The sequence below is a fragment of the Vespa mandarinia genome, chromosome 14 (genome assembly GCF_050613455.1).
Source record: "Vespa mandarinia isolate Hongniang chromosome 14, ASM5061345v1, whole genome shotgun sequence".
NCBI classification, from domain to species: Eukaryota; Metazoa; Arthropoda; class Insecta; order Hymenoptera; family Vespidae; genus Vespa; species Vespa mandarinia.
In genome coordinates, this window is record NC_140823.1 from 4895152 (window position 1) to 4908667 (window position 13516).

A 13516-nucleotide genomic window follows, 5' to 3' on the forward strand; every position below is an offset into this window, starting at 1 on the left:
TCACACTTTTTATTGGACTTACGCTCATCATATATTTCAAAATTCAAGATATTCTATATGTCATAGTAAAATTATACAAAATATATTTTCGAAATAATGAATTACGCAAATTCTAATTTATATAAATGCAGAATACGAATTATTTGAAAAATAATAATATCTCCCGAGTGTTATATGATAGCGTATATAAAAATAATAGAAACATAATTTAAATTATGTACATGATGAAACATTTGTATTATTAAATGAAATTAGAAAAATGTAATTTTAGTATTATCTCGTCAAGTTGTTTCCTACGTTTCTACGTTCGGGTCCTGCAAAAATTATTTAATAAGTATTACTTTTAATATTAAATGCGTCTGCATTTTTCTTACCAATAAAACTTAATAAAACAGGTAAAAAGATTAGCCCGTGCGTAGCACCAAAAATTACAATTCCCAAATACATTCTAAAGTAGAAAATTTGAAATATTTTGCTTTTCGCAAATGCCAATACTACGATACCCACAAACTTTGTTAAAGTAATACCAGAGAAGACCTAAAATCAATAACTTTCTATTAAGCGATATTTTCATTTACTCGAACATATTATTTTCATTTTAATATCATTGATTTTACTTACGGAACTTCCTGTTAACAAAAGTGCTTGTGAGGTACGTGCGATTCTTTCATTCTCCGTTGATATTAAATAAGTGTGTACGATATGACTACAAAATTCGACAGAAATTCCAGCAGCCTGTGTAAATAATTATATGTTGTATAAATTTTTAACATTTAAAAATAGAGGAATTTGAGGGACATTCAATTAATACTAACCATAACTAAATTAACAAGAGATACTGCGTTCAATTGTATATTCCACCAATACATAAGACCACCTAGATTTATAATGATCATCAATACTGTAATGACAACGATAATTGCAGAAAATAATGATATTCCAGTCAATAATAACGTTACAATAAAAATCACGACCAATGACAAACTTATAGACAGGTACGTTTCTTTCCAGATTGTTAAATATTGTTCGTAAAAAACGTAAAAAATACTGAAATTAATAAAATCAGCAATGTAAAAGATGATAATGATTGAGATAGTTTCAACGTTCTCATATTTTATAATTATAATTTACCTGTATGGAAATACTGTAATCGTCTTATTACTCAGGTCAGCGTTATTAATCATTTTTGTAATATTAGCAGCTATTATTCGGGCGGCTTTTAATGATTCATACCAATCTCTAGACTTTTTTAAGGGCGTATGATAACCCATAAAGTACGTATCACCGATATCAGTCAAACCATAACGATCGGAGTAATAATTGATTGCCTAGAAAATAATTATTTAAGATAAAACATTATAATGAAATCTTTATTCTAAACATATGTTATTATATTAATGGAAAATTTTACGTCGCGATAGGAAGGTCGACCAGCTTTAGCACAATCTTCATCCGGAATATCAGATACGAAGTAAGAGATATATTTTCGAAAGTATGTTTCATTTAGTCGAGAAGTTTCATTGTCAGTTGGTATTTTACAGAGCTCGCATGTTTCTAAATTGTTACATATTATAAAAATAATTTATATTTTTGTTAGACATTATTCGATTTTATTATATTTTAGATAATAAAATGATCACCTATATTGTGAGGACAGAAGGAACTGTTGCTGGGAAAATATTTGCAGCATTTCTCGATAGTCGACCAATCGAAATAATCGTCTATCCACGAAGAGGCAGCTTTCGATAAATACGATCTGGAATGAAATAAAATTATAAGTTTCTATTGATTTATCATGAAATTAAATGAAATAAAAAAAAATGCGATCGCTAACATAGATGACTGATTTGCTGCAGAATATATTTGGGTGTATAGAGAATCCACGTTACATTTTTGACCACCGCAAATTATATTTTGAACACTGGTGTTGCTGTAATTTAAGCCTTCCGTTACTACGAAATATACAGGTGGTCCCATAGATAAAAGATCCTCCATATACTTGAAAATAATAGAATGAAAAAACACAGAAAGTAATACGATTTTCAAAGTAAAAAATAATATTACTTTTGTAATTGGTTATTATCTTGATGTATTACCTGGAAGTATTTTAAAACATATGAATCTTCAGGCATTGATAATTTTTGATCTAAGCCAACTTCGACGTTAGAGAATACAGCGACGTGAACAATGAACATTGCCATGAAAATGAACAAAACGGCGATTCTAATTGGTTTTTTCATAAGAAACGACGTATAGAACTCGAATAGAGCATGAACTAATCCAACTTTATCATATTCTACGTGTGATCTTTTATTTGTTGGTATGCAGCAGAGCAGGTCTAATCGAGTTTGCTGAAAGAAAATTAATTTTATATTTTAAATATTACTAATATCAATCGCGTTAAAGATAGTTCCTTTTGTCTTTTTGTTCTTTTTCGCTTTGTATGAGACATCTACGTTACCTCTGATCTCCGGGAATCCAAAGATAATAAACTAATAAAAGCGGTGATTTGAAGGATGAAATTGATTAGAATGGACAAAGATGCATACATCGCGAATGTATTAACTGCTGGCATAGATGACAATGTACCTAAAATCATTTATTGCAATTGTCGTATTATTTTCATCGTACATTTAGATTAATCATCTTTTTCATCTTACCAATTAAAAAACAGAATAATTCCGACATGCTTGTTAATAACATCGAAGGTCCAACCTTGGCTGTGATTTTACCTAAATGTTCTGGTATTGATTCCTCTGGATTTTTGCGATTTCTTTGATATGTTTGTACCAAAATAAAAATATTATCGACTCCAACGGCCAGTATCAGAAAAGGAATTACCTATGTACAATTATCGATATGAAAAACTTCATATTCTTCAAGAATTTTGTTTATGTAAAAATTTCATTATTTTGTTTGTGTAAAAATATGATAAAAATATGATATAATTACCTCGATCGTAAGCAAAGTAGTGGGTATACCAATGTATCCGAAAATTCCCAATGAAGAAGCTACCGATGCGATTACTATAATAATACCACCAATACTCACAACAATTTTACTCGTACCCTAAAAAACAATTTGGTTGAAAAAACAATTCGCTGTTTTATCGTTATCGAATTTATGAGTGTGTATATATATATATATATATATTTAAGATTGATGCATTACAAAATATTTTCTAATGGAGCCTCTCATTCTTCCTAGAGCAAATGAGATATAGAGGAACATAATTAGATAACTAATTATCATTGTCTTCACTTCTGCCTTCGACGTTCTATCTAATTCGTCTTGAATAGATTTTTCTGTTACGTAGGCCACATCCATAAAATCAGGTTTATCATGTATTATCCATTCCTTCATAAAATTGATAAACCTTTGTTCCACAAAAGAAAATTTTATAAACGAAATTTTTATTATTAATCGATTTCTTTGGTGATTATTTCGATATTATTATTATACAGTTATAATCATTTATCAATTTTCAACAATCGTACGAATATCGAAGGATACGCCTAAAACTTAGCTACACTCCATACTCTATCGACAATTTTTTTCTAACCCTTATATTAGGCAACATCTTCACACAAATCAGTAATCAAATTTGTTGCCTATTGTAAGGAGCTTATTGTAAACCCCTTATAATAGGCAATGCCTTCGTACGTGAATGTAATGAGGTGTTGCCTAGTAGGAGGATTAAAAAATCTTATTAATAGATGACTTTTTACGACTATTGACAAAGTATAGGGTGTTATAATTTTCTTTTCTGTTTCTTTTTTTTTAAGCTTATACTGTAAAGTAACACGAAAAAAATACCTTTCTTCCCATTTGATAACGGGCTTAAGTTTTTCCTCGTCCAAATGATTATTCATTAAAAATGACAGAATCAATCCGTTTGCTTTTATATAATCCGAAGAATCGTAATGGAATTCATTTTTCTTTAAAAATCCGCCAACTGCTAGAGCAGGAAATATTGGCCCTTTGTATGGGGCTATGCACTCCGGATTAAATGCATTTCTGAAATATATTTTATATGATCAACATTCATTCGTAGTAAAACATTTATTTTCTAACACTTACTGCATGCACTTGTAAAGATGATCCAAATAATTGATTTCGTATCCTTTAATTTGCGAGGTTTGATTAAAAATTGATATATTGTTTTGAAAATATCCCCATAAACTTTGCACTGTACAATATGATACGGACATTGGACCAAGAAAATCACTGTAAACGGGTGCATAACAATAATGTTCTATGCCCTCGTCAGTTTCACGACCAAGCTACGAATGAATGTGTACGAATAAATGTTAAAATTACAATTGGCAACTTAATAAATTATCTACCTGTAAAACTTTCTTTTGAAGATCATGAACAGCCAATAAAAATGTCTCGTTAAAGACTGACCCGTATTCTTGAATGCCATTCGACGTATTGTGTAAAACCTATAAGAAATTTCGATTAATCTTCGGAAAGATATCTCGGATAAATTGTTGTAAAAACTAGGGAAAGACATCGTACGTACCTTATCGATGCCAACAGGCTTTATATAAATTTGTTCGGTTCTATAAAATGGGCGGAAATGTGTGTCAAAATAATCCTTCTCTATTCTCGATCTACTGTTGGGCGATGCCCATATTTCTATCGGATTCACCGTTATGACGAGATACTTGAAGCCATAACTCATTCCCAAAACCGCGTAAGACGAGATGAACAACGAGAGAATTGGATATGTCGCAAATACTGTTGATTCGTACGGCATTACGTTAATTTACATATATGATATTTTAAAAAATTGCTTTACATTGATAATAATGCGTGATCGTTTATCGGAGTTACCTTTTCCCCATGAATAAAAATATCCTTCGAAGATATTTCGAAAGATTTTATTACAATCTTTTTTTGTTCCCGAATAATTTTCATTATTATGGAAATCTGTATGAAAAAACGCTTTCATCAATATTTGACGATGAAACAATTAATTTATGAATAAATACAATACATACTTAACATCTTCCTTTTTAGTAGATACGAATAAATGGAAGTAGCTATGATCGTAATCAGTGCGATGAGAATCGCAGCAATAATTCCATAACCATTTTTACCCAAGATGATAAAACTGTTAGAATCGATCGTTAGTTTCGTTACGGGACAAGCTGCAGGGCAATCGACGCAACTGCAGCTAAGCGAGGAATTCTGTTGAAGAAAGAAAAGTTGGGTGTATTTAATCGAAATGTTATGTTTAAGTATACGATTTTAATTAGGGTAAAATCTTGATTAGTATTTTTTGAAAACTCACGTCGTAAGGCTCGTTACACGGTTTGACAACTGCGTTCCAAGGATCATTGTGCCAAATATCCGGACGATCGTAAATGTTATTAATTTGAAAGGGTACGAAATTATTATCGGTTACGCTGTTCATAAAGTTGTACCATCTTAAAGAAAAATAGACTATGCGTCACGTATTTTTGTATAGAAATATGTAAAAGAGGATCTACAACTTACTTTCTTGGCGTGCATCTGCTCGCACCGTGAGAGCCACAGGCTAAATCCATCGCCAAACCACCACTGGACGGATTAATTACGTTTTTACACGATTCAAACGTTTTATTTATAAATTCTTCGGCCACGTGTATCTAAAATGAAAGCATGAATTTTTCTGATTTTATGCTAATCGAAATTAAAAGTCAATCGTTTGTTTCTTTTTTCTTCGTCTATCTTCTTTAGTTTCGGCAGAAGATCAGATCGTGCGAAAAAAAAATAATTCCATTTTATGTCATTCATATTTATTAATCACCTCGAGTTCGACGACGTAATAAAAACCATTTTCATTCATTTTGGACTTAGTGACGTTCATAAATTGGCTCTGATTCATACTGCAAGAAAAATCACATATGTGTCGAAAGAGATTTTTTAAACAGGTGGTACATCTTCCAAAGACACCTTCGGCCATATTCATATTCGCGTTGATGGTAAAAATTTGCTCGGCATTGCAGCAGGTTAATGGATTGTCTAGCAAAGAAACGAACATGTCGCAGGTGATCATACGTAAAATGGAAAATTTGCCAAGAGAAATTATACTGACCGGTGTTCTCGAACAAATGTGGACATCTTTTTCGTAGGATATTCGTAGCCGTTTCATTGCCGATTGATCGAGCAGGATCATTTGACACGCACGTTTGTATCTTCGGACCGTTTTTTCCACATTGACCGTACCAAACGCAAGTATTTCGCCCGTCAGTTAGCACACACACATTGTATAACGCGATTAAGAAAAAAAATAGATTTAGAGTCTTCATAATTAATACGGATAGAAAAGAAAGATCAATCTCTCGGTAGAACAAAAAATCTCTTGCGACAATAAAATAGTATCATCAATAAAATAGAAAACTTAGAAACTAATGAAAATTATGTTGAGCGAAAAAGAAAGAAACTAAAAGAAGACAGATTACGTCGTTAGATTTGTCTTCATTCTTGATGTATTTCTTAGGAACGATCGAAAGTTATGCCCGCGTTTTGACTCGCGTTCTAATCGAACGTTTAAACGAGCCGTTTCATGTTCTCGATATCAGGTCAAAGTTTTATACTTGAGCGAGACTCCTTATCTCGCAGGTGAGCACTTTGATGGACCGTTTATCAGCGTCAGCATACTTTTCTTACAAAGTCTTTACTTTTCTCTCAACATATACACGTTCCCTACTACTGTTCTATGATTTTAAACATTAAAACGTATAAAAAAATATTATTAATTGCTTAGAACGATAACTTTACGATAAGCAATTCTCATTTATTTTTTATCAGAACATCTAAAACACCTGCACGATTTCGTTATCACTTTGTCGTCGAATCAGCGATAACATTTATTTCTTTCTTAATCTACGTATCAGTAAAATTTCACCTTCCAGAGAATTATAATATATATATATATATATATATATATGATGTTATATAACAAGATCGATAGAGGACAAATTTTTGATTAATGAGAAAAGCATTATTTTACAAGTTGTTGTCATTTGTTGTAAGTTATTTGTGCTTGCGGACATTTGTATTAATTTTTTTCTTTTAATATAGGATAATACAAAAAAAAAATATATATATATATATATATATAAAAAGAGAAAGACAGAAAAGCAATAAGTCTCCATCTTACATTTGTAACAAAAGTCAAGTAGGAGTAACATTGAATAAAAATACGCCCATAATTTCCATAATGAATAATCATATTTTAATGACTCAATGATTGTACAAATGGGTCACTCTTAAACGTCTCCGCTTAACCGAGGAACAATAACAATAAATACAGCAATCATCGTAATCATAATATTCATTACTGATATATCGTTACGTAATTAGATGAAAACGGAAACGAGATTCTTGTGCTGTATTTTCCATTCATACGTACAGTTAAGATTCTTTTCACTTTGGTTCATCATTCAACGTTTTACATCAACGAAAGGAAGAGATTTTTCTTTCGAAAGACTCGTTACATCGTCTCTTTACATAGCCTTAATCTTCGTTTCGTTATCATTCGAACCCCCCCGTCCCCCAATATTTTTCCCCTATCCCCTTGTCTACCCAACCCTTATGCCCTATTTATATAATCTACTACCCCCAAATCCACTGAGTTTTACAAGACGCGAATCGCGTTTTCCCTCAGTTTTTTTCTCTCCTTTCTCTTTCTCTCTCCCTCTTCCTCTCTTTCCCCTCTCCCTCTCCCTCCCACCCCTCTCTCTCTCTCTCTCTCTCTCTATCTCCCGATATATTCGGTGTCCATAATTATAATACCGAAGGTATCGCCATATCATAATCAAATATATTATGTTCAACGGTAGCGATAAAGTTTATATCAATAAAATTTCTGGAAGAATGTCAATAATGTAATAGACGATAATCGTTCGACGATCCGTTGCGACCGGGGCGAAAAATATGAAACTCGGTACTAGGCCAACTATTGGGATACGTCTCCGAGCTAGAGATTTTATTATCAGCGAGCATTCCTTTAACCGCTCGTCCTCATCTTCGAGATTCCTCATTTAATGTTTTAATCGAAAGAAAAAGATTCACGTAACGTTATCATATAATCTCTCCTATACGTTATACTCGTCGTTTTCTCTATAAATCCGAAAATGTAATTGAGAAAAATTACGAGAATATCGCTATGAAGAAGAATGTTTCTTTCTCTCTCTCTCTCTCTCTCTCTTTCTCCTAGATTTTCTTACTTCTTACTCGAATTGAATTGTCATCGAGTAGAGCAACTAATTTTCAAGCCTCCTGCTTGATTTCTTTTTCTTCACGAGTAGAAGGTGTCGGAATACTTTTTCAATGCGTGCACCTATACGTCGAGTATAGATAGGAAAAAAGTATCCGCACCGTGAAACGTATCGATAATAAGGCCTAAGCAAAGAAAAAAATAATTGACAAATGAGATCATCCCTCTTTCTTCGATCTACGAAAGACGCGTTAGAGATCGCTTCGTCTTCTTTTTTTCTTTATTTCTTTTTTTTTTTTTTTTTTTTTTTTGAACTATCCAACAAAGAAAAAGAAAGCTCCTTTTGTTCTATCTATTATTTTTCGTATCTTTTTTCATTTGAATTATTCATTGATTGTCGTCTCTCGTGGAATAATTAAGTGCGAAATCAACAACGAAATTAAATTCGCTAATCTCGATCGCGCAATTTAATCGCCCGTATTTCCTTCACCACAACGTTCAAGATAGCGAAAGTTTAGCGTAATCAAAGGATAACGTTATTCTCGTAGAGAGGTATCGATATCGGCTATTGAAATTAATAGTACGATGAATCGAAACTTTTTACTTGACGTTGAATCACAAGCGATTTTATCGACGTATTCTACCGTGTTTATCAATAAACGTCGAAGATTCAAGCTAGGGACTTATCGAAGCGTTTACAATCTTCGTACGTACGCCTCTCTCTCTCTCTCCCTCTCTCTCTCTCTCTCTCTCTCTCTCTCTCTCTCTCTCTCTCTCTATGTTTCTTTATTATTTTATCGATCGAATGGAAATTAACCGAGTAATTTTTTCTCGGATGACGATGCTAATTTTTTGTCCATCCATTTTGGGACGAGAAGAAAAAGGAATGTCGACTCCCGCTCGGAGACGCGCCTCGACAGAATTTATACAATAAAATTTATATATAGTAGATAATGCAATAATTCGAGCAACAGAAGGTCCTTCGTAAATTCTTAAATCTGCACGTGTGTGTCGCCTATATTAATTAGTAAGTAGGTTTCTTATTATTTTTTTTTTTCGCTGTCAGATCTTAACCGATGCCTTAATTAGTTATACTTTGTGTATGCGCGCTTGTGTGTGTTTCCGTGTACGTGTCCGTGATCGCGTGTTCATTTGCATGTACGGTTTGAACGTGTGTTTAAGTGTATCTTTATATTACATATCGAATCATCGTCTGCTTCAAACTTTTCATACTCGTCGCATATTTCGCGAACATCTCTCTCTCTCTCTCTCTCTCTCTCTTTCTCTTTCTCTTTCTCTCATTTTTTTTGTTTCCTTTTACGAACGTTTATCTCTACGTTAAGGTTTCTTAGACCTTGAAATTACGTACTAAGGACCTCCAGTACTCCACGATGTTTTCAGCCTCTAGTGTCTTTTCTTCGTCAAGTTCCGTCAATGTTTGACTCATCGACGTGTTTCACATGCTCTCTCTCTCTCTCTCTCTCTCTCATTCATTTTTTCTCCCATCTTTCTTATTTCCTTCCTTCCTTCCTTTCACTTTTTCTAGGATCGACAATACGGATCATTATCGCGCAATATTCAACAAAACTCTCATTTGGATAGTTTTCTTTATCCTTTTGTTTTCCGTCATGCGATTCGAACTGACTTTGAGAAGCATCGAGATGGAAAATACATGACCATGAATAGCAAACGTTTAGAATCTAATCATCCGAGAAAAAATAACAATTCTTCCTGTCGATATCCTAATATCGATTGACAACTATTTCTTTTAGTTGTAGAACTTTATACGTAATTATTATACAAATTACAACTGAAAAAAAAAAAAAAAAGAAAAAAATAATAGAAAGAACCATTCAATAATATATAAAAACAATCGACGCTACTCGTTGTCAGAGATTTGCATTCCAAGCATCTCATCACGATCCTCGTACACCCTGTTTCTAATATCGCGATTTGACAGGCCTTTGTGAAACCGGGCGTCCGATTTTAAGGAAGAAGAAAAGAAAGAGCTTGCACTTGATGGAGCGCTTTTTATCGATACCAGACTCGGCCGATCGTCAATAATGGATCTATAAAGAGAACTGTATTTCTTTTTAAATCGATCTCTCTTACTTTCGTGTGAACGCGACTTTTCACGTGAACTTGAAGAAAATAATAGCACCCGACGTTAAAAAAAGAAGAAGGAGAAAAAAATGATATTTAGTCGTTAAAAAACGTAATGGAATTTCGATAGAGATTGTCGTTTGTGCCATTTTAATTAGAGAAAGCTCAACGCGTTATTCAAGGGGACCTGCCTGTTACGCATCGAGATTTACGATTTTACAATATTTATTATTTCGCACGTGTGCGATCATGTCTTCTCAAATTCTCTGATAAGGATCGAACAAGGACCGAATGTGTACACATCCATTGGAGTAAGGCAATAATCGATTACTCTTCTAATTAATTTCGTAATGGATCAATATTTTTCTTCGAGATTAATCATTCATTTGTAATCGATAATCAGTAATCGGTAACCAATAATCGTGAGAAGAAAAAAATTTACTACGATCTTCATAAAATTTTGGAAGATATCAATGGATGCTAATGGCGTAGAAAATAATTATGTGTATTTTCAATATTTAATGCATTGCTAAATCTTTCAGTCGATCATAATTAATATCGTAATGCTTTTACGATTAATTATTATCGTTCGTTTTCATTATTCATTAATGCGTTACCGATTATTCAATATGCTATGATTATCGATGATTATTAATTGATTATATTTTGCCCAACTCCGATACGCACGCGTAAAAATGAAATTTTCGTTGAGATCCGAGATAAGCACCGACGACTTTGTACTGAAATGTGCCTGCACATGTATGTACCGTCTCATAAAAATATACGCTTCGTATTTGAGATAGAATAATCTAAAGTAAAATGAAGTGTACAATCTCAAATGGGCGTTCTATAAGCTCGCCTGTACAGAGAGTAATGGCCTTTAAATATCGCGAATATACATATAAGTTATGTCTGTCTGTCTGTATATATATGTATATGTATAGATCTATTAATAAATACATCATAATAATTACATCACCGACGGATACGCTAATAATTGACGGGATTCTACGAGTATCGATTAAATATCGAATGAGCCAATTTATTCGTTATGAAGTCTAATCGGTACGGAAATCATAACGACGATGCTCTCTTCTGTATTTTTATTCTTTCTTTCTTAGTTTTTTTTGTCTTTTTTCTTTTTTTTTTTTTCATTTTTTGCTTTTTTTTCTTTTTTTTTTTTTCATTATTAAGAGATCCTTATTTGCGAGTATCGTTAAATTTGCGTTACACATTCGAGTTCGAGATAACATCGAGTTTGATATTTGTTCCCCGTAGATCTCGAAGAGCAAAAATAAAATGTTCGTATTCCCTTAGAATGGAGTACGTTAAATACGGAATTTTCATTTGGCATTATAGGATAATAAAGAAAAAGAAATCCTTTTTGGTCTGGATTTGTCTATGCAGATAATATCCAAGACGCTTTGACGAGATCGGCCGACTTCGAATCACACTAACATAATCGCGTGCTCTCTTTCTTTCTCCTCTCGTCGCGCGCGGCATTGTTGACCGACTTATATAATATATATGTATGTATGTATATATGTATGTATTATATTATGCTTACGAGTGACGTATCCAAACATCAATGTCGCGCAATCATTTAATTCCTAATGTAATAACGATCCGAATCGACAATGTCGAACAACGCTTTTCTCCCCATTTTTTAATTTCTCTCTCTCTCTCTCTCTCTCTCTCTCTCTTCTAACTTTTTATTTCTAACTCTTCCTCTTTCTTTTCTTTTTTTTTTCTTTTTTGTATTTTTTCCTTTATTTTCGACGAACGTAACAAAAGTGATAATAATTAATTTACGAGAGAAATAAGAATGAAAATCGTCTCTACGACGTCAGTCTACTCGCCACGCTCGAACGGAAGATCGACCTTGCGAATTGTGCGACGACAGTATATATCAAAGTCTGAGTATTAAGTGTACTATCAAATTCCATTAAATTACTAATTAATTCCAGTCCATCGTTAAATACTGGCTGACGATCTTCGGCACGATTGTCATGGCAAGGTTAAAAAGAACCAAACTGGCAACGACGAACTCGAACGTAGTACATACCTACATATAGAAATCTATCGCGACGTATGTACGGCCGGAGTCTCGACGATCTCGAAGAAAAAATCGCAGAGGATAACGCGGATCACGTGGATTAATGGGACTCGAATTATTATAATACATATATATATGGGGGGAATTCCTCCTGTCGATCGTAGGAACGAACTGAATTCTAATCTTGCAGCGTATCCCAACGAATTAATTTATAGATCATTGGATCATTCATTTTGCGAAACATATGTCGGTAAATTATGAAAGTGTACTTGATTGGAAGTCGAAATTGATATTTATTATATGGACAAATCATGTTTATCGTTCATCTTCTTTTATGTCTTAATCCTAATTATTTCGTCGGATCAATTTCATAATCAACGACACATATATGTTTACTCGAATATCGACGTTAAAGATTTTTCGTAAAAACAAATATTGCAAGGGATACGAACAGAGATTTATCAGACAGAAACATTTCCTTGTCTCGCAGAGGAATCCTTGCGGTGTGCTCGTTGTTTCTTCTTTCTTACTTTCTTTCTCTTTCTCTCTTTCTCTGTCTGTCTGTCTATCTCTCTTTCTCTCTCTTTCTTTCTCTTTCTTTCTTTTTCTCAATTTTTTTATTTATTACCGACAAAGAAGATCACGCGATTTCGTTCGTTCGATAGAATCGATTCGGCGGTTCGGCCGTGCCACGCGCGATTTCCCTAATTAATGTCATCTATTAATCCAAGTTATGTGTTAAACGTGTATGCGTGTCTATAAGTAAGAATGTTTGCGCGAAACGAGTCCGTGTAGATTTGTGTGTGTGTGTGTGTGTGTGTGTGTGTGTGTGGCTGGTTCCATCTCGTTTCACGCGCATGTTAATGTGTATATGAGTGTACGTATATGTATCCGTATGTGTGTATCTGTATTTTTATATTTATATATATTTTTGGTTGTAGGTATTCATCTATGTGGATACTTTCTGTCGTCTAATTTACACGAATTAATCCTTCGATATCGGCTTAAATTTATTGTAATACCCATTAACAACGTGTTTATATATCAGATGTCGTTTAGTTCTGTGCCGATGCTTTTGGTGTTCCTCGTGCTCATTCGTTTCGCAGTTTAATTTATCAGTTTTCTTTTACTTTTTTTCCTTTTTT

The 13516-nt window shown here is 33.2% G+C and overlaps 1 protein-coding gene across 1 annotated transcript; it reads right to left on the reverse strand.

The window, feature by feature from the left end:
* Positions 1–41: 41 nt before the first annotated feature.
* LOC118440154 (NPC intracellular cholesterol transporter 1 homolog 1b) lies at positions 42–6661 on the reverse strand. The gene is made up of 23 exons (XM_035862777.2): positions 6086–6661; positions 5798–6012; positions 5506–5636; positions 5300–5435; positions 5007–5196; positions 4840–4935; positions 4526–4743; positions 4347–4445; positions 4081–4283; positions 3817–4017; positions 3172–3376; positions 2953–3069; positions 2661–2841; positions 2462–2589; positions 2097–2351; positions 1835–1998; positions 1641–1756; positions 1412–1554; positions 1132–1328; positions 816–1047; positions 622–735; positions 375–537; positions 42–314 (listed from the first exon to the last, which is right to left on the reverse strand). Exons 1-23 carry the CDS (start codon positions 6297–6299, stop codon positions 274–276), a joined length of 3759 nt encoding a protein of 1252 aa, XP_035718670.2. The 5' UTR covers positions 6300–6661; the 3' UTR covers positions 42–273.
* Positions 6662–13516: the final 6855 nt, after the last annotated feature.

What these genes read in the sequence shown, in the direction of transcription:
- LOC118440154 (XM_035862777.2), bottom strand. Translation starts at nt 6,299, where the DNA reads ATGAAGACTCTAAATCTATTTTTTTTCTTAATCGCGTTATACAATGTG. An exon ending in ATTACGTCGTCGAACTCGAG is followed by an intron (nt 5,637 to 5,797) that starts GTGATTAATAAA and finishes CTTTCATTTTAG; the next exon opens with ATACACGTGGCCGAAGAATT. An exon ending in ATTATTCTGTTTTTTAATTG is followed by an intron (nt 2,590 to 2,660) that starts GTAAGATGAAAA and finishes AAATGATTTTAG; the next exon opens with GTACATTGTCATCTATGCCA.